This window comes from Mobula hypostoma, chromosome 10 (genome assembly GCF_963921235.1).
Source record: "Mobula hypostoma chromosome 10, sMobHyp1.1, whole genome shotgun sequence".
Classification (NCBI taxonomy): domain Eukaryota; kingdom Metazoa; phylum Chordata; class Chondrichthyes; order Myliobatiformes; family Myliobatidae; genus Mobula; species Mobula hypostoma.
Window position 1 is genome coordinate 19,877,134 of NC_086106.1, and position 21,589 is coordinate 19,898,722.

Consider the following 21,589-nt stretch of genomic DNA (forward strand, 5'->3'; position numbering starts at 1 on the left):
ACAATGACAGGGGATGGACTCGGAAATATTACCACTGTGTGCCCAGTCCTTTGTCCCATGTGTCCATGAAGGATAAGCAATTGTACAAGGAAAGACGAGGGAGGGTGGGATCACGTACATCGAGGTAGCGTGGAGAGAGGAGGAAACAGTCCGTTTGTTAAGGTGACGTGGGGGAGAGAGGTCCTGGGAGGCTCCCTCATGGTCTGAAGTGTTCCAGCCATGGGTGCTCTGGTCTGAGGACCAGTTGGGAGGGGTGGGGTTGGTATTGCATTTATTTGATGCCTGAGCTGAGGTTGTTTTGGGCTGTGTGGGTCAGTAACAGTTTCTGTCACTGTGTGCCCCCCATCCCACTTTCCTAGGCACCCTGTGAAGCAGAGGCCAGTTGTGCTGCCCTGGTGAAGGCCGGCAAGGTTTATGCAGTCGCCACAGAGGACATGGACGCCCTGACCTTTGGCACCTCCATCCTCCTCCGGCACATGACGGCCAGTGAGGCCAAGTGAGTGATCCGAGAGTTGGGCATCAATAGACGCTATACTCTCCCTCTCCCCTGCCCCACAACGTCCCATCACACACTACCATAGTGAGACACAGTGAGGTGAACTCCACAGTGTCGGTCACACACTTCCGAGGTCAGACAGAGTGAAGCTCCCTATACACCGTCCCATCCCACACTAGCGGGGTCAGATAGAGTGAAGCTCCCTCTACACTGTCCCATCCCACTCTACCGGGACAGACATAGTCAGGCTCTGCCTACACAGTCACATCACACACTACTGGAGTCAGGCACAGTGAGGCTTCTTCGACACCGTCCCATCAGACATTTCCAGAGATAGACACAATGAGGCTCCCTCTATATGTTAACATCCCACACCACTGGGGTCAGACATAGTGAGGCTCCCTCTACTCCAGCCCACCCCACACTACCGGGGTCAGACATAGAGTGAGACTCCCTCTGCCCCAGCCCATCACACACTACCAGAGTCGGACACAGTGAGACTCCTTCAACACCATCCCATCACACAGGATCAGGGACAAACAGTGTGGCTCCCAATACACCATCCTATCAGACACTTCCGGACACAATAGGGTTCCCTCTGTAGCTTAACATCACACGCTACCAGAGTGAGACACAATGAGGCTCACTCTACGCCGTCCCATCACACATGACCGGAGTCAGATACCGTGAGGCTCCCTCTACACTGTCCTATCATAAACTACCAGGGTCAGACACCTTGAGTCTCTACACTGTCACATCACACACTTCCAGGGTCAGACACAGTGAGGCTTCCTCTACATCATCCCATCACAAACTAATGGGATTGGACACAGTGAGGCTCCCTCTACACAGTCCTATCAAAGACTACACGCGTCAGACACAGAGTGGCTCCCTCTACACGGACCCATCACTCACTACCTTTTTTTTATACAAAATAACTTTATTACAAATTCAGTGCTATATATACAAACCGGTGACTAACACAGTTACCACAATACACATTAAACTAAAATGTTTCCACCTCTGTCAATGATGGCAATAACCCCCACAGAGCCCAACGGTCCCGGAACGCCTCTATGGTCGACGTGGACAGCGCACATTCCTTCTCAATATTTACTGTCAGGTACCAAGAACAGTGAAGCTCCCTCTACAGCCTCCTGTCAGACAATTGAGGCTCCCTATACACCGTCCCATCACACAATACCGTGGTCAGATACCTTGACACTTTCTCTACACTGTCCGATCACACATTTCTGGCGTCAGACACAGTAGGGCTCCCTCTACACCGTCCCATCATATACTACCGGGATCAGACGCAGTAAGGCTGCTTCTGTACCACCCCATCACACACTACTGGGGTCAGAAACAGTGAGGTTCCCTCTACACCATCCCATCACACACTTCCGGAGTCAGACACAGAGAGGCTCCCTCTGTACCGTCCCATCACGCACTACTGGAGTCGGACACAGTGAGGTTCCTTCTACACCGTTCTATCATACTATGGGGTTTAGACACCTTGAGGTTCTCTCTACACAGATCCATCACACACTTCATCAGTCAGGCACAGAGAGGCTCCCTCTACACTGTCCCATCACATGGTACTGTGGATAAACAGAGTGAGGCTCGCTCTACACGGACCCACCACAGTGAGGCTCCCTCTGCATTGTTCCATCACACTCTTCCAGAGTCAGACACTGTGAGGCTCCCTCTGCATTGTTCCATCACACCCTTCCAGAGTCAGACTCTGTGAGGCTCCCTCTGCATTGTTCCATCACACTCTACCGGAGTCAGACTCTTGAGGCTCCCTCTACATTGTTCCATCACACTCTTCCGGAGTCAGACTCTGTGAGGCTCCCTCTGCATTGTTCCATCACACTCTTCCGGAATCAGACTCTGTGAGGCTCCCTATACACCATCACATCAGCCACTACCAGGGCGAGACACAATGAGGCTCCTTCTACACCGTCCCATAACACACTCTACACACTCTAATCACACCGTACAGTTGACAGACAGATTCAGGCTCCCACTACACCATCCCATCACACACGATCAAGGACAGACAATGTGGCTCCTATACACTGCCTCATCACAGACGTCCAGAGTCAGAGACATTGAGACTGCTTGTACACCATCCCATCACAGACGACCAGGGTTAGGCGCAGCCAGGCTCCCTATACACTATTCCGTCGCACACTTTTGGGTTCAAAGTCATGAGGCTCACTCTATACTTTTCCGTCACACGCTATTGGAGTCAGACACAGAGGTTCCCTCTACACCATTTCATCATACACTACACGCATCAGAAACAGTGAGGCTCCCTCTACACGGTCCCATCACACACGACAGGCGTCGGGCACCATAAGTCTGTCACTGCACCATCCCACAGCATAGTGCCGGGGTCAGACACTTTGAGGCTCTCTCAGCACCGTCCCATCACACACTTCAGGGTCAGAGACAGTGAGGCTCCATCAAAACCGTCCCATCACTCACTTCCTACATCAGGCACAGGGAGGCACTCTCCACATCGTCCCATCACATGCTACCAGAGTTATACGCTGAGACTCCCTCTACTCAATAACAGCACACACGATCGTGGACAGATGTTGTAGCTCCTATACACCGTCCCATCACTCATTTCCTACGTCAGGCACAGGGAGGCACCCTCCGCATCGTCCCATCACATGCTACCAGTCTCTACTGCCTCTACACAGTCCCATCACACACTTCTGGAGTCAGCTCCCTCTGCACCAGCACATCACAAACTACCGGGTTCCGACACCTTGAGGCCCTCTCTACACCATCCCATCACACACATCCAGAGTCAGAGACAGTGAGGCTCACTCTACACCATCCCATCACAGACGGCTGGGATTGGACATAGTGAGGCTTCCTATACACCGTCCCATCACACACTTTTGGGTTCAGAGACATGAGGCTCCCTCTAAACCATTCCGTCACACACTACCGGAGTCAGACACAGAGAGGTTCCCTCTACACCGTCCTATCATACGCTCACACGTCAGCAACAGTGAATTTTCCTCTACACTGTCCCATCCCAAACTACCAGGGTCAGACTCGGTGAGGCTGCCTCTATACCATCCCATCGCAGACTTCCAGATTCGGAAATAGAGCAGCTCCCTCTACACTGTTCCTTCACACTTCTTGGGTCAGACACAGTGAGGCTTCCTCTGCACCATCCCATGACATGACTGGGGTCAGACTCCCTCCACATCGTCACATCACACATAGCAGGGTCAGAAACAGTGTGGCTCTCTCTGTACCATCCCATCACAGACGACCAGGGTTAGACACACTGATGCTCCCTATACACTGTCCCATCACTCACTTCTGGGTTCAGAGACATGAGGCTTACTCTATACTGTATCGTCACACACTACTGGAGTCAGACATGGTGAGGCACCCTCTACACCGTTCCATCATACACTACACGTGTCAGGAACAGTGAGGTTCCCTGTACACGGTCCCATCACACACTACCAGGGTCAGGCACGGTGAGATTCCCTTTACAATCATGCATCAGACACAGTGAGACTCCTTCTATACCGTCCCATTAAATACTTCCAGAGTCAGACACATTGAGGCTCCCTCTACACCGTCCCTTCACATGCTACTGGAGTCAGACACAGTAGGCTCCCCCTACACCAGTGGTCCTCAACCACCGGCCCGCAATCATGTGCTACCAGGCCGCGAGGAAACGATATGAGTCAGCTGCACCTTTCCTCATTCCCTCTCACGCACCCCCCCCACCGTCGGCTGGTCCACAAGAATATTGTCAATATTAAACCAGTCCGCGGTGCAAAAAAGGTTGGGGACCCCTGCTCTACACTGTCCCATCACAGACTAATGGGGTCAGACACAGTAGGGTTCCAGACTTACAGGGTCAGGCACATTGAGGCTCCCTCCACATCGTCACATCACACACTTCCGGAGTCAGAGAAAGTGAGGTTTCCAATACACCATCCCTTTGCATGCTACTGGGGTCAGGCACATGAGGGCCGTTGTACACCATTGCATCACAGATTACTGGGGTCAGACACATTGAGACACACTCTACACCATCTCATCACACACTTCCCGAGTCAGACACAGTGAGCCTCCCTCCACACCGTCCTATCACACACTACCAGGGTGAGACACAGTGAGGCTCACTCTACACTGTTGGTCACACACTACTGGGGTCAGACAGAGTGAGGCTCCCTTCACACCGTCCCATCCCACAATACCTGGGTCAGACAGAGTGAAGCTCCCTCCACACTGTCCCATCCCACACTACTGGGGTCAGGCTCCGCCTACACGGTCACATCGCACACAACCGTGTCAGACACAGTTAGGCTTCCTCAACACTGTCCCATCACGCATGATCAGGGACAGACAAGGTGGCTCCCAATACACCATCCCATCAGACATTTCCAGAGACAGACACAGTGAGGCTCCCTCTACACCTTAACATCCGACACTATTGGGGTCAGACAGAGTGAGGCTCCCTCTACACCATCCCGTCACACACTACCGGGTCAGACGTGGAGTAAGACTCCCTCTACACCAGCCCATCACGCACTACCGGATTCAGACACAGTGAGGCTCCCTTTACACTGTCCCATCACGCACTACTGGGTCAGACATGGAGTGAGACTCCCTCTACACCAGCCCATCACGCACTACCGGATTCAGACACAGTGAGGCTCCCTCTACACTGTCCCATCACGCACTACTGGCATCAGACAGAGTGAGGCTCCACTGCACTGTCCTGTCACACACTTCAGGGTCAGAGACAGTGAGGCTCCATCAAAACCATCCCATCACTCACTTCCTACGTCAGGCACAGTGAGGCACTCTCCACATTGTGCCATCACATGCTACTGGGGTTAAACACTTAAACCCTCTACACCGACCTATCCCACAGTACCAGGGTCAGACACAGTGAGGCTCCCTCTGCACCATCCCATCAGTAACTACCTGAGTTAGACACCTAAAGGCTCTCTCAACACTGTCCCATCACACACTTCGGGGTCAGAGACAGTGAGGCTCCATCTACCCCATCCCCTCACTTGTTTCCTCAGCCAGGCACTCTCCACATCATCCCATCACACGCTACCAGGGTTATACACTGAGGCTCCGTCTACAGCGTCCCATCACTCAGTTCTAGAGTGAGGCACATTGAGGCTCCCTCCACATTGTACCATAACACACTTCTGGGTCAGATAAAGTGAGACCCTAATACACCATCCCTTCGCACATTACTGGGCTCAGACATATGAGGGTCACTCTACACCTTTCCGTCACACACTTCCTTAGTCAAACAGAGTGAGACTCCCAGTACACCGTCCCATCACACACTTCAGGTTCAGATACAGTGAGGCTCCCTCTACACTGTCCCATCACAAACTTTCACTCGGGCATAGTGAGGCTCCTTTAATACCGTTGCATCACACACTACTAGGCTGAGTCACAGTGAGGCTCTCTCTACACCATCCCAGCACACACGATCGCGGACAGACAGTATGTCTCCCTGTACACCAACACATCAGACACTTCCAGAGTCAGACACAGTGAGGCTCCCTCTATACCGTCCCATCACACAATACCGGGGTGAGACACACTGAAGCACACTCTACACCGTCCCATCACACACTTCTGGAGTCAGATACTGTGAGGCTCCCTCTACACCAGCCCTTCACAGACTACCGAGTTCAGAGACAGTGAGGCTCCATCTAAACCATCCCATCACTCACTTCCTACATCAGGCACAGTGAGGCACCCTCCACATCGTCCCATTACATGCTACCAAGGTTATTGACTGAGGCTCCCTCTACACCATAACATCACACACGATCGTGGACAGACATTGTAGCTCCTGTACACCATCCCATCACTCATTTCCTGAGTCAGGCACCTTCCACATCATCCCATCACATGCTAGCAGGATTATACACTGAGGCTCCGTCTACACCGTACCTTCACATTGGAACGGGGACAGACACTGTGGCTGCTGTACACCATCCCATCGCACTCTTCGGTTCGGACACAGTGAGAGTGCCTCTACAAAGTCCCATCACGCATTTCTGGAGTCAGATACTGTGAGCTCCCATCACACACTTCCAGGGTCAGACACAATAAAGATCCCTCTACACCGTCCCATCATACATTACCAGCATCAGACACGGTGAAGCTCCCTCTGCACCGTCCCATCACACACTGCTGGAGTCAGCTACTGTGAGCTCCCATCACACACTTCTGGGGTCAGACACAATAAAGATCCCTCTACACCGTCCCATCATACATTACCAGCATCAGACACGGTGAAGCTCCCTCTGCACCGTTCCATCACACACTGCTGGAGTCAGCTACTGTGAGCTCCCATCACACACTTCCGGGGTCAGACACAGTGAGGCTCCCGCTACACGATCCCATCGCACACGATCTGGGACAGACAGTGTGGCTCCCTATATACCGTCCCATCACACGCGATCAGGGACGGACAGTGTGACTCCCTATACACCCTCCCATCAGACACTTCCAGGGTCAGACACAGTGAGGATCCCCCTACTCCGTCCCATCACTCACTTCCGGGGTCATAGACAGTGAGGCTCCTTCTACATTGTCACATCACACACTACCAGAGTCAGACTTATTGAGGCTACCTCTACACCGTCCCTTCACACTACCGGAGTCAGACACAGGCTCCCTGTGCACCATCCCATCACACTACCGGGATCAGACACATTGAGGCTCCCTCTACGCTGTCCCATCAAACACTTTAGGAGTCAAACACAGTGGGGTTCCCTATATGCTGTCCCATCACTGACTAATGGGTTCGGACACAGTGAGGCTCCTACACAGTCCCATCAAACACTACCCGCGTCAGACACAGAGTAACTCCCTCTACATGGTCCCATCACTCATTACCGAGTTCAGGAACAGTGAGGCTTCCTTTACAGCCTCCCACCAGACACTAGCAGGGTCAGCCACATTGATGCTCCCTCTACACTGTCCCATCACACAGTACTGTGGTCAGACACTTTGAGGCCTTCTCTACACCGTCTGATCACACACTTCCAGAGTCAGACACAGTGAGGCTCCCTCTACACCGTCCCATCACTACCGGAATCAGACACAGTGAGCCTCCGTCTACACCGTCCCATCAGTCACTTATGGAGTTAGGCACATTGAGGCTCCCTCCACATCGTATCTTCATGTAGTTCCAGTGTCAGACGGAGTGAGACTCTTAATACTTCATCCCTTCACACACTACTGGGGTCAGACACGTGAGGGTCACTCTACACCTTTCTGTCACACACTTCCTTAGTCAGGCAGAATGAGACTGAGACTCCCTCTACACCGTCCCATCACACACTACCGTGATCAAACAGCTTGAGACTCCCTCTACACTGTGGCATCGCACACTACTGGGATTAAACATAGTGAGGCTCCCTCTACACCGTCCCATCTCTCACTTCTGGAGTCAGATACAGTGAGAATCCCTCTACACCATCCCATCAGAAACTACCTGTGCCAGACACCTAGAAGCTCTCACTGCACTGTCCAATCACAGACTACCGGGGTCAGACACCTTGAGGCTCCCTCTACACCATCCCATCTCACATTTCTGTGTTCAGAGACATGAGGCTCACTCTATACCGTTCCGTCACACACTACTGGAGTCAGACACAGGCTCCAGCAACAGTGTCCCATCATACACTACATGCGTCAGAAACTGTGGGTTTCCCTCTACACAGTCCCATCACACACTACTTGGTTCAGGCTCCCTCTATACCATCCAATCCCAAACTACTGGTGTCAGACTTGGTGAGGCACCCTCTACAACATCCCATCACGAACTTCAGGTTCAGAGACAGTGAGGCTCCCTCTACACCATCCCATCACTCACTTCCGGAGTCAGACACAGTGAGAATCCCTCTACACCATCCCATCTCACACAATCGGGGACAGACAATGGGGCTCCCTATACACCATCCCATCAGACACAGTGAGGCTCCCTCTACACTGTACCGTCACACAATTCGAGTTCAGACCAAGTGAGACTGCCTCTGCACAGTCCCATCTCACACTTCTGGAGTCAGATACTGTGAGGCTTCCTCTACACCAGCACATCAGAGACTATCGAGTTCTGACACCTTGAGGCCCTCTCTACGCCATCCCATCACACACATCCAGAGTCAGAGACAGTGAGGCTCACTCTACACCATCCCATCACAGACGGCTGGGATTGGACATAATGAGGCTCCCGATACACCATCCCATCGCACACTTTTGGGTTCAGAGACATGAGGCTCCCTCTAAACCGTTCCGTCACACACTACCGGAGTCAGACACAGAGAGGTTCCCTCTACACTGTCCCATCATACACTACATGCATCAGACTCATCGAGGCTGCCTCTACACCATCCCATCACAGACTACCGGGGTTAAACACAGTGAGGCTCCCTGTACACCGTCCCATCACAAACATCTGGGTTCAGAGAGATGAGGCTCACTCTATACTGTTCCGTTACACGCTACTGGTCAGACACAGTGAGGCTCCTTCTACAGACTCCCATCAGACACATTGAGGCTCCCCCTACACAGTCCCATCACAGACTACCGGGGTTAGCCACAGTGAGGTTCCCTGTACACTGTCCCATCATAGACTTCCAGAGTCAGACACAATGAGGCTTCCTCTATACCGTTCCATCACACAATTCGGGAGTCAGACACAGTAAAGCTGCCTCTACATTGTCCCATCACAGACTTGTAGATTCGGAAATAGAGTGGCTCCCTCTACACTGTTCCTTCACACTTCTTGGGTCAGGCATTTTAAGTCTCCTTCCACATCGTCACATCACACACTGCCAGGGTCAGAAACAGTGTGGCTCTCTTTGTACCATCCCATCACAGATGACCAGGGTTAGACAGTGAAGCTCCCTATACACTCTCCCATCACTCACTTTTGGGTTCAGAGATATGAGGCTCACTCTGTACCGTTCAGTCACACACTACTGGAGTCAGACATGGTGAGGCACCCGCTACACCGTCCCATCATACACTACACACGTCAGAAACAGTGAGGTTCCCTCTACACAGTCCCTTCACACACTACCAGGGTCAGGCACAGTGAGGTTCACTTTACAATCTTCTATCAGACACAGTGAGACTCCTTGGATACCGTCCCATCAAATACTTCCAGAGTCAGACACACTGAGGCTCCCTCTACACTGTCCCTTCACATGATACTGGATCCTCTCCACACCATCCCATCACAAACTACCGGGTTAAACACAGTGAGGCTCCGTCTACACCATCCCATCCCAAACCACCACAGTCAGGCTCAGTAAGGCTCCCTCTACACTGTCCCATCACACACTACGAGAATCAGACACAGTGGGGCTCCTTCTACACTGTCTGATCATAAACTACTGTGATCAGACATTGAAGCTCCCTCTACGCCGTCACTTCACACTTTCGGGGTCAGACACATTCAGGCTCCCTCTACGATGTCCGATCGAACACTTCTGAAGTCAGACACAGTGAGGCTCCCTCTATAGCATCCCATCACTCACTTCCGGAGTCAGGCACAGTAAGGCCCCCTCTACACCGTCCCATCACACACTACCAGAGTCAGACACAGTGAGGCTCCCTCTACACCGTCCCATCATAAACTTCTGCGGTCATTCACAGTGAGGCTCCCTCTACACTGTCCCATCAAGTACTACTGGGGTCAGACACTGTGAGGCTTCCTCTGCACCGTTCCATCACAGACAGAGCTAGATACCATGGGACTCCCTCTACACGGTCCCATCAAGTACTACTGGGGTCAGACACTGTGAGGCTTCCTCTGCACTGTTCCATCACACACAGAGCTAGATACCATGGGACTCCCTCTACACTGTCCCATCACAAACTACCGGGGTCAAACACCTTAAGGCTCTCTGTACACAGTCCCCTCACACACTTTCCGGATCAGAGACTGCAAGGCTCCCTCTATACCGTCCTGTCACTCAGTTCCAGAGTCAGGCACAGTGAGGCTCCCTCCACATCATTCCATCTCACACAACAACCGGGGTCAGACACAATGAGACATGCTGTACACCATCCCGTCACTCACCACTGGGGTCAACACATTGAGGCTCTCTCTGCACCATCCCACCGCACACTACAGGGGTCAGACATAGTGTGGCACTCTCTACGCCGTCCCATCATACACATCCAGAGTCGGACACAGTCTGACTCCCTCTACACCATCCTTTCACGCTACCGGAGTCAGACATGGTGAGACTCCCTCTCCACTGTCCCATCACACACTACCGGGGTGAGACACAGTGAGTCTCCTTCTATACCAGGGGTGGCCAACTTTTTACATTCCATGCATCAATTTTTTCACACACGAGTTCAGGTGTGATTTTTTTCACGCACGAGTTTTATATTAACATATTTTTACAAGAATTGAATGGGGGTACAAGAGTTGTATGGCGCATCTGAACTCGAGCGTGAAAAAATTGATGCATGGAATGTAAAAGGTTGGCCACCCCTGTTCTATACCATCCCATCACACTGTGCCGGAGTCAGACACGGTGAGGCTCCCTGTACACCGTCCCTTCGCACACTACTGGAGTCAGAACATGAGGGTCACTCTACATCTTTCTGTCACATAGTTCCTGAGTCAGACATAGTGAGGATACCTCCACATCACACACTTTCAGGGTCAGATACAGTGAGGCTCCCTCTACACTGTCCCACCACAGATGACTAGTGTCAGACACAGTGAGACACCCTCTACACTGTCCCATCACACAAGGGGTGAGACACAGTGAAGCTCCCTCCAGAATGTCCCATCAAGCATGACTGGGGTTAAACACAGTTAGGCTCCCGCTACGCTGACACTTCCAGGGGAGACACAGTGAAATACTCTCCACACTGTCCCATCACACACTACCGGAGTCAGTCACAGTGAGGCTCCCTCTGCACCGTCCTGAAATGCACTACCAGGGTCAGAGACAGTGTGGCTCCCTCAATATTGTCCCATCCACACTATTGGGTTGAGACACATTGAGGCTCCATCTAGACCCAGTCTTCGCACATGACCTGGGTCAGATACAGTGCTGCTCCCTGTACACCATTCCATCACGCACTACTGGGGTCAGACCCATAGAGGTTCCCTCTGCACCATCACATCACACACTAACAGAATCAGACACAAGTGAGGCTGCCTCTACACTATCCCATCTCAGACCACTGGAGACAGACACCTTGAGGTTCTCTGTACGCCGTCCCATCACAGACTCCCCAGATCAGAGGCAATGAGGCTCCCTCTACACGGTCCCATCACACACTACTAGGTTCAGACACTGAGGCTCCCTCTAGACCGTCCCATCTCAAACTACCGGGGTCAGACACCTTGAGGTTCTCTGTGCACCATCCCATCACAGACTCCCCAGAGATGATGAGGCTGCCTCTACACTGTCCCATCACACACTACTGGGTTCAGACACTTTGAGGTTCTCTTTGCACCATTCCATCACACACTTCTCAGGTCAGAGACAGTGAGGCTCCCTCTACACCGTACCATCGTATACTACCAGGGTCAGTCACAGTGGGGCTCCCTCTGAACTCTCCCGCCACACTGACAAAGTCAGACACCGTGAGGCTCCCTCTACACCATCCCATCAGACTATTGGGGTCAGACATGGTGAGGCTTGTCTACACCGTCCCATCACAGACTACCTGGGTCAGACACAGTGAGGCTCCGTATATGGCGAACCATCATAAACTACTGGTGTCGGGCACGAGGCTCTCTACACACTGTTCTGTCACACACTACCGGTGTCAGACACAGTTCGATCCCTCTACACCTTCACATCATAAACTACACGGTGACTCTCCCTCCACACCTTCCTGCCCATCCCTCCTCCCCTCCCTCCTTGCCTCATTTGCACTTCTCATACTGTCCCTCCATGCCTTAACAGGAAGCTGCCCATCCAGGAGTTCCACCTGAACAAGGTGCTGCAGGAGGCAGGGCTGACACAAGAGCAGGTGAGTGGGAGGGTGTGGGGATGTGGGGAAGCAGGGGATAGGTACAGGGAGGAGCGGGGCTATCGATGCATGACAGAGGGGGGTGGCAGAGGGAAGGGGTGGTGGGGTGGGGTGGGGCAGTGGAGAGCGATTTGGACATGGATACAGTCTGATCTGATGGGGAGGGGAGAGGTACAGGAAGTTGGGGGCAAGGGGGAATGCATAATGTGGTGCGGAGACATTGGAGAGAGAATGGTTGGACATAGACAGAAGGGGGGTAGGGTGTGTTCAAGGAAGAGCAAGGCAGGGGTGAGGTCTAGGTCCAGAAGAGGTTGGGGAAGAGGGGGCTTGGGTGCTAATGGGATGGGTGGCCGAGAGGGTTGTGGAGATGGGTGATATGGTTGTGGGAGTGGTGCTTTGTGACTGATATTCCTGCTCTGCTCCTTGTCCCTGCCAGTGTTGGGTGGGTGGGTGGTTCTGGGAGAACTGCAGTACCCGGAGTCTATGCCCTCTGACTGTGCCCCCCTCTCTTTTTTCCCTTCCAACCCGGCGCCACAGTTCGTCGACCTCTGCATACTCTTGGGCAGTGATTACTGTGAGAGCATCCGCGGGATCGGACCCAAACGAGCCATCGACCTGATCCGCCAGCACAAGAGCATCGAGGAAATTGTCAAGCACATAGACACGAGTGTGAGTGGAGGGTGGGGGAAGAGTGCCCCTGGTCAGCAGGACCCCCGAGGACAGCTCCACACAGGGGATCCCTGGTGCAGCTTCCCCTCTTTCAATGCATACAGTCCGGGATCCCCGTCTGGAATGTGGAGCATAAAACAGTACAGGCCCTTCAGCCCACTATGTTCTGCCAGCAGTTTAATCGACTTCCACATCAAAGTACATGTATTGTCGAACCTTGAGGTTTGTCTCCTTACAGGCAGCCACAGAACAAAAACCCGTAAAAAGAAACTGACGAACGCCTGATGTGCAGAGAGAGATAGAGATTTTTTAAAAACAAGTTGTGCAAACAATGAAAATAAGCAAATAGCATTTAGAATGAAAGGGAGTCCTCAGACACAAAGCATGGAACAAGCCGACAGCCTCAGCCGCAAGTCAGCACACAGCAATATATAGATTGTGGAGCCCGCAGACGTGAAGCCCAGAGCAGCCGGGACAAGCCCACAGCCTTGGCCTCATTCAGCAAAGATCAGTCTAACCCTTGCCTCCCACATATAGCTTTGATTTTTCTTCAATCCATGTGCCTATCTCTCTTAAATGTCCCTAATGTATCTGCCTCTACCATTACCCCAGGCAGTGCGTTCCTCACACCCACCACTCTGTTTTTTTCAATTAAAACTACCTCTGACATCTCCCCTCTATACTTTCCTCCAATTACCTTAAACGTCCTTTCGTATTAGCCATTTTCACCCTGGGAAATGGTTGCTGGCTATCCACTCTACCTATATCATCTTGTACACCGCTATCAAGCCAGTTCAAACTTTGCTCAGTCCCTCTCCCTGGTCTACACCCCATGGTGATCCTGCACACCTCTGTCAGACTTGAACAGATGATTGTATGGGCTCTAGACCTCACAATCTACCTCATTCTGATCTTGCGCATTATCATTTACATGCATCGCACTTTCTCGGTAGCTTTTACACTTCATTCTGCACTGTTTTATTGTTTAACCTTGTTCGACCTCCCTGCATTGCGTAATGAATTGATCTGTGTGAACAATATGCAAGACAGGCTTTCACTGTATTTTGGAGCATGTGACAGTGATATACCATTACCATCCTGTCCCAGCCCCGTTCCTGATCTGAGGAGAGATACTCCTCCGCATCTCCATCCACCCCCCCCCCCCAGCTCTGGGAACCAAATCCTTCAGATATTAGCAGTCCCTTCAGAGGTTCAGTCCCTGGCAGATGGAGTTTAAGCCAGCCAAATGTGAAGGTAGGTTAAATTTAAAGAGACGGTACGCTGTTAAGGGCAATACCCTTAACAGTGTTGATGAGCAGAGGGATCTGGCGGGTCCAAGATCATAGCTCCTGAAAGCGGCTACACACGGTGATGGGGTCGTTAAGAAGGCATATGGTATGCTTGCCTTTATGAGTCGAGGCACTGAGTTCAAAAGTCAGCAAGTTACGTCGTAGCTTTACAAAACTGTAGTTAGGCTGCATCTGGAATATTGAATACGATTCTGGTTGCCCCACTGTAGGAACCATGTCGAGGCTTTGCAGTAGGTGCCGAAGAAGGTTTGCCAGGATGCTGCCAGGATTAGAGGGCATTGGCTATAATGAGGAGGGGCAAACTTGGATTGCTTTCTATGGAGTCATGGAGACTGAGGGAAGAGCTGATGGAGGTTTATGAGAGGCATAGATAGAGTAGATAAACAACATCTTCTTCCCGTTTGAATTGTCTAATACCAGAGTGCATGCATTTAAGATGCAAGGGGGTGATTTCAAAGGAGATGTGTGTGTGTTTTTTTTTTACAGCGTAGTGGGTGCCTGGAGTGCTGGTGCAGACAATAATAGAGGTTCTTCAGAGAAGTTTAGATAAGCACATGAGTGTGAGGAAAATGGAATGATGTGGACATTGTGTAGGCAGAGGGGATTAGTTTAGTTGGCCATTTGATTGCAAATTGAATTGGTTCGCCACACCACTGTGGGTCGAAGAGCCTGTTCCTCTGCTGTACTGTAGTCCGTGATTCCCCATACACCCCCTCCCTCCCCCCATGGGAAAAGCAGCCTGTTGATTCCAGGATTTCGAGGGATCCTGGTGGGGAGGGGAGCAGCTAGGTAGGAAGCATTCTGTCTCAAACACCAACCCCGGCAGTGTTGTGCATGCACAGACCACCCTGTCTTTGAAAAAATATCCTCCCCCCCCCCCATACTTTCCTTCAATAACTTTAAAATGATGCCCCCTCATATTGGCTGTTGCCACCCTGAGAAAATGGCTCTAGCTGTCTACTCTGTCTGTGCATCACATAACCTTATCAAGTCACCTCTCATCCTTTACTCCAAAGAGAAAAGCCCTAGCTCACTCAACCTATCCTCATAAGACATGCTCTGTAATTCAGGCAGCATTCTGGCGAATCTCTGCACTCTCTAAATCTTCCAGTCTTCCCAATAATGAGGCGAGCAGAACTGAACACAATATTCCAAGTGCGGTCTAACCGCAGCTTTATAAAGCTGACATTACTTCATGACTCTTGAACTCATTTCCCTGACTAAAGAAGGCCAACACACATATGCCATCTTTCTGAATTACTCAAGTCCATCAGCCCCGTTGGCTCACTGGAGCTGTCTGTCCTGGGTCATTCTTTCAAGTTATCTCAGGTGTAGCCCATCTTGTCCTTCCTCTCCCAGAGATGATGTCTTTGGTGCTTTGTTGGGTGTTTCTATAGCACTGATATTTTTCCCAACCCTCCTCCTCTTGCAGCTGGGCCTGTCCATGGCAGAGATTAGCCCTTAACCACCGTATCAACTTCGTAGGATCTGGTGACATGGACCCCAAGATCCCTCTGTGGACATGGACCCCAAGGTCCCTCTGTTCCTCCACACTGCTAAGGATCCTGTATTCTTCCTTAAAGTTTAACCTTCCAAAGCGTGTTGTCGTTCCTTTTCGTGCCTTGTGGCCCATCGGGTGGCATTTTTACAATGCCAAGCTGCTAGCTGCTCAACCCAGCACGGATGGAAACCGTGCAAGGAACCTACCAGGTTTGAACCCTGGGCCATTCGCCTCAAAGTCCAGTGCTGATGCCACTAGGCCACTGGCTGGTTTCCAAAGTGTATCACTCACACTTTTCCAGGTTGAACTCCATCTGCCTGTTCTCAGCCCAGCTCTGCATCCTATCAATGTCCCATTGCGGCCTACAAGAACCTTCTACGCTATTGGAGTAAAATCAGGAGGAATGAACTGTTCTTGAACCTGGTAGTGCATAACTTCAGCTTTCTCCGGAGAAAACAATCCCAGCCTGTCCAGTCCCTCCCTGTATCTAATGTTCTCTGGCTCAGGCATCATGCCGGTGCTCTCCCAGTACTTCCACATCTTTGCTAAAGTGGAGTGAACAGTACTGGAGCTGCTGTTCTGAGTGGCAAGTCCCTCACAGGAACCTGAAGGGAGGGTGTCGGCAGATGGCCCCCACCCAACAGTTACTTCCTCACCCAGGACTCCAGACAGACTAACTTCCCACTTGCAGCAGGTCACTGGAGTGACAGTGGATGGGGGAGGGAAGAGTTTCCCTGGTGAAGTAACCAGCACGTTGGAGTGGCAATGGGGTGGTGGGGGGTTGTGGTTTGGAGAGGCTTTGTCGTGCAGGGGGGTGGGGGAGGTTCCAGGGGCCTCCTCCCAGCAGGACAGTGTGAGGCCATTCATCAAATCAACCACGTGCTTACAAAACCTAGTACAGCACAGGAAGAGGCCCTTCAGCTTGTGATGTCTGTGCCCTACATGATGCCAAATTCAACTAACTCCCTTCTGCCTGGATGTGATCTCTATCCCAAAATTCCCTAGTCATCCATGTGTTGATCTAACAACCTCTTAAATGCTGCTGTTGTCTCTGTCACCACAGTTCCCAAGATCTACCACTCATATACCTCTGTTACCACCATTTCAGGGGTCTACCAATCCTGAACCTCTCCTTTAAATTTCTCACATCTTTGCATTCCTAACCTGGAATGAAATACTGTCGACCGCATCTGCACCTCTCATCGTCTTGAAACTTGGTAAATACCAAAAGGTCTGATTGAGTGGACATGGATCAGATGTTTCCAGTAGCAGGAGAGTCTAGGATCCTGAGGCCTTCAGAACAGAAGGAGAATCCTTTAGAACAGACGAGGAAGAATTTCTTCAGCCATAAGATGGTGAATCTGTTACCACGGACGGTTGGCCAGGGCAAGACATTGGGTATGTTCGAAGCGGAGGTTGATAGGATCTTGATTAGTAATGGCATCAAAGGTTACAGGGAGAATGGGGCTGAGAAGGAAAATAAATCAACCATGATCGAATGGTGGAGCAGATTCAATGGGCTGAATGGTCTAACTCTGCCCTTGTGTCTTATGGCCTTCAATACGATAATCCTATGCAAACCAATCACATAGCCCTAAGACCTATGAGTCAACACTTCCCTCTGAAACTGGATCCTTGACTTGTCAGGGTCACGGGGAACATTATAAGACATAAGAGCAGAATTAGGCCATTCAGCCCATCAGGTCTGCTCCTCCATTGGAGCATGGTTGGTTAATTTTCCTTCTCAACATTCTCCTGCGTTCTCCCTGCAGCCTGAACCTCTGCTTCAAATATACCCAGTGGCTTGTTCTCCACAGCTGTCTGTGCAACAGCAGGAGAATGGGGTTAAAAAAAAAAGCACCCATGATTGATGGAGCAGTCTCACTGGGCCGGGTTCTGCTCCTGTATCATTTGGTCTTATGAACTCTTCCCCTTAGCCTCTAACCTGAAACACCTAGCCTCTGGTTTTAGACATTTTCACTCCAGCAGTAAGATTCTGTCTACTTTGTCTATGCCTCTCATAATAATTTTAAAAAAAACGCTGTCAGCTTTTCCCTCAGCCCCCACCAGTCTAGAGAAAACAACTCGGCTTTGCCCAACCTTTCCTTATAGGTCACGCTCAGTAACCCAGGCAGCATCCTGAATAACATCTGCAAACCGTCCACCTTCTTCCTATTGTGGGCTGACCAGAGCTGTGCAATGCTCCACATGCCATTTAACCAGAAAATTTTTAGAGCTGCAATGTAACTTCCCAACTCTTGATCTCAGTGCCTCGACTCATGAAGACAAGCATACTGTATCCCTTATCCGCTTTACCATTGTGTGTGTCTCTGTGACCTTATGTGAGTTTGCACACACATGTGTGTTAATGTTAGTGTAAGTTATGAACTTATCAGTTTCCCTCTAGAGAAAGCAACCCAAGTTTGTCTAACCTTTCCTTGTAGCTAATATCTTCAAATCCACATATATATAGGCATCCGTTAGTCTCATGAGGCCATGGATTTGCGCCTCGGAAGGCTTCCAGGGCGCAGGTTGTATGGAAGACCAGCAGTTGCCCATGCTGCAAGTCTCTCCTCTCCACGACACCGATATTGTCCAAGGGAAGGGCATTACAGCTTGGCACCGGTGTTGTCGCAGAGCAATGTGTGGTTAAGTGTCTTGCTCAAGGACACACATGCTGCCTCAGCCAAGGCTCGAACTAGTGACCTTCAAATCACTAGACGAACGCTATAGCTGCTTGGCCACGCGCCAACGCTAATCCACATAACACCCTGCTAAACCTCTTTGGCATCCTCTCCAAATCCACCCCACCCCACCCTATCTGTAACAGGGTGACCAGACCTGCACACACCATCTCAGGTGCAGACTCACCAGAATTTTAAATGATTGCACTGTGACTTTGTACTCAGTGCCCTGTTCAATCCTGCACTGATTCCATTCCATTCTCTCCGCGTTCCCATCGACATATTTCCCGCAGATTCCACCCCCCGCCCACACACTGGAGAAAATTTACAGTGGCCTGCTTCCCCACCCACCCACATGCTTTTGGGATGTAGGAGAGGACCAGAGCACCCGGGGGAAACTGATGGGAGTCGATGGAGAATGAGCAAACTCCGCAGCGACAGTGTCGTGCTGGGCAAGGGTGGTGGAGGTGGAGAGGGTCAGATGGGCCCTGGGCTGACTCTGGCCTCCCTGCCCTGCAGAAATACACACTCCCTGAGGACTGGATGTACAAGGAGGCCCGGCAGCTCTTCCTGGAGCCAGAGGTGGTGCAGGCCGAGTCGGTGGAGCTGAAGTGGACGGAACCGGATGAGGAGCAGCTGGTGGCCTTCATGTGTGGGGAGAAACAGTTCAGGTGGGTGGAGAAGTAGTCACACCTGGGGTTATGTAAATATCGTATCCCTCCCCTACTTCCCTCATCTGTCCCTAACCTGGCACACTATTCCCCTGCTGGGTCCCCTCCCTCGTCTTTGTGGTAGTGAGTTACCGGGGGGTTTCCAGTGAGCCACGATGTCTGACTGTCCCACCCCTCTGTTTCTCTGTGCCATTAGTGAGGATCGAATCAGGAGTGGGGCCAAGAAGCTGCAGAAGAGTCGTCAGGGCAGCACCCAAGGGCGACTGGATGACTTCTTCAAGGTCACCGGGACCCTGACCTCCGGGAAACGCAAGGTGGGTGGCGTTTGGGACAGAGTCCTTCTGTCACTGTGTGTGGGGTGGGGGGAAAGTGGGAATGACAGCTTATGTGAGTCTGACTCATCGAATGTGGGGATGGGGTGACTGAGAGTCTGATTGTAACTGGGTGTGGAGCAGGAGGTGCAGCGGGAGTCTGACTCACTGGGTGTAGGGGGAAGGGACGATGGTGTAAGGGGGTGGGTTGATGTGGGCAAGAGAGTCTGACTGGGCGGGAACTGTGTGTGACAGGAGAGGGATGGCAGTCCGAGGGAGTTTCACTGTGGGTGATGGGGCTAGGGGGTCTGACTGTAGGTGGGAAGGAGTTGCTGGGGCAGGGGAGTTGCTCTGTGAGGATAGGGTTGTGCCCTCACTGTTCTTGGCTCTGATGATTCCATCACTTCCCACCCCCAAGGAGCCGGAGCCCAAAGGATCCGCCAAGAAGAAATCGAAGTCAGCCTCCAGCTGGAAGATGGGCAAGTGAGCTCAGCTGGGGAGTGTCAGACTGGGGAGATCAGCCCCAGGGGTGGGGCGGCCGTCTGAGGAGCATTTGCCGGATTGTTGGCGGTGTCGCATCTTCAGCCATCTCAACCCCCCTCCCCACCCCCCCATCCACTCCAGTGATCCTTGCCCAGTTTCTGCTTGTGTGTGCTCCCCCACCCTGTTCCCACCTCAACACGTCGGTGGGAGGAGGCGTCAGTATCAGCGGAGGCTGGACTGTTCAGGAACAGACTGTTGAACTCGTCATCGTTTTTTTTTAAATATCATTCATGCTTTAAATAAAATGTCCTGCAAGGATGCCTCTCGGTTTGCTGACTCGCCCTCCCTTCTCTCTAACCTCTCCCCCAACTATCTGATCTTTCTTCTAACAATACGTCCTCCCAATTATCAGTCCAGTAAGCCCCAGATCTGCTTCCAGTGTATCATTGTTCTTCTGTAAAGAAAGAGATGGATACTGTCCTCGAAACTCCAGTTGCAGTCCCTACGTTTGAAGGTATGAACATTGATTACTCAAATTTCAGTCACCACTCCCCTCTTTCTCTCCCCCCCATTTTTTGTTTTCCTCATTCTTGTGACCCTCTTACCCCTTCTCCACTGCCCATCATCTCTGCACCCCTTCCACCTCTACATACTGACCCTCCCCTACTCAAAAGTGGCAATTTAAGGCTGATTTATACTTGTGCGTCAACTCGACACCGTACATATGGCGTCCCCGCAAACCCTACACCGTAGCCTGACGCGCACCTCTCACAAAATGTAACTAACTGTGGTTGGTCCTCTTGGTAGCATTGCATTTCCTCCTACGCTGCAATAGCTTCCCATTGGGCGACTGAAGGGCGGGGAAGGAACTCTGGCTGCAATGCTTTCCATAAAGCTTTACAGACCTCCGAAGTTATGGAGGACGCGTTTCGCTTTTATGAAAAAAGACGCTCGCTTTAAACTTGTTCACCCTGAGAAAGACTATTACCGTGACCATGAAGCCTTGCGCAGGCAGGTGTGTGCACATGCGCGACGTGCCCGAATTGCAGAGCAACGTGGACACCAGCGCACAAGTGTAAATGCTCACAACGCGCGTAGGCCACTTGCGTAGGTTACAGCGTCGAGTTGACGCACAAGTATAAATCAGCCTTCACAGTGGCTGGTTAACCCACCAGCCTGTACCCCCGGGATGTGGGACTGGGCCACTTGTGGGAATTGCACGTGGTTAACGTGCAAACTCTGCACACACAGAGCAGCAGTGTTCGGCATTGAACTCAGTTCTGTGAAGCTGAGGCAGCATGCTGTTGACCTTGACCTCATCACTGGAGCTGGTTTATTACCGTCACATGCACTGAGGCGCGTTGAAAAGCTTGTTCTGCATACTTTTCAAACAGATCAAATCATTCTGCGGTG

At 51.5% G+C, this 21,589-nt stretch overlaps 1 protein-coding gene across 1 annotated transcript in view; it reads left to right on the forward strand.

The window, feature by feature from the left end:
- The window catches only part of fen1 (flap structure-specific endonuclease 1), a 31,671-nt gene extending 11,151 nt beyond the window's left edge, over positions 1-20,520 (forward strand). The window contains exons 6-11 of the mRNA XM_063060133.1: positions 360-496; positions 12,481-12,547; positions 13,085-13,216; positions 19,231-19,382; positions 19,579-19,696; positions 20,112-20,520. Coding sequence (XP_062916203.1) covers positions 360-496; positions 12,481-12,547; positions 13,085-13,216; positions 19,231-19,382; positions 19,579-19,696; positions 20,112-20,180 — 675 coding nt within the window. The 3' untranslated portion in view covers positions 20,181-20,520. The remainder of the gene's footprint in view (positions 1-359; positions 497-12,480; positions 12,548-13,084; positions 13,217-19,230; positions 19,383-19,578; positions 19,697-20,111) is intronic.
- Positions 20,521-21,589: the final 1,069 nt, after the last annotated feature.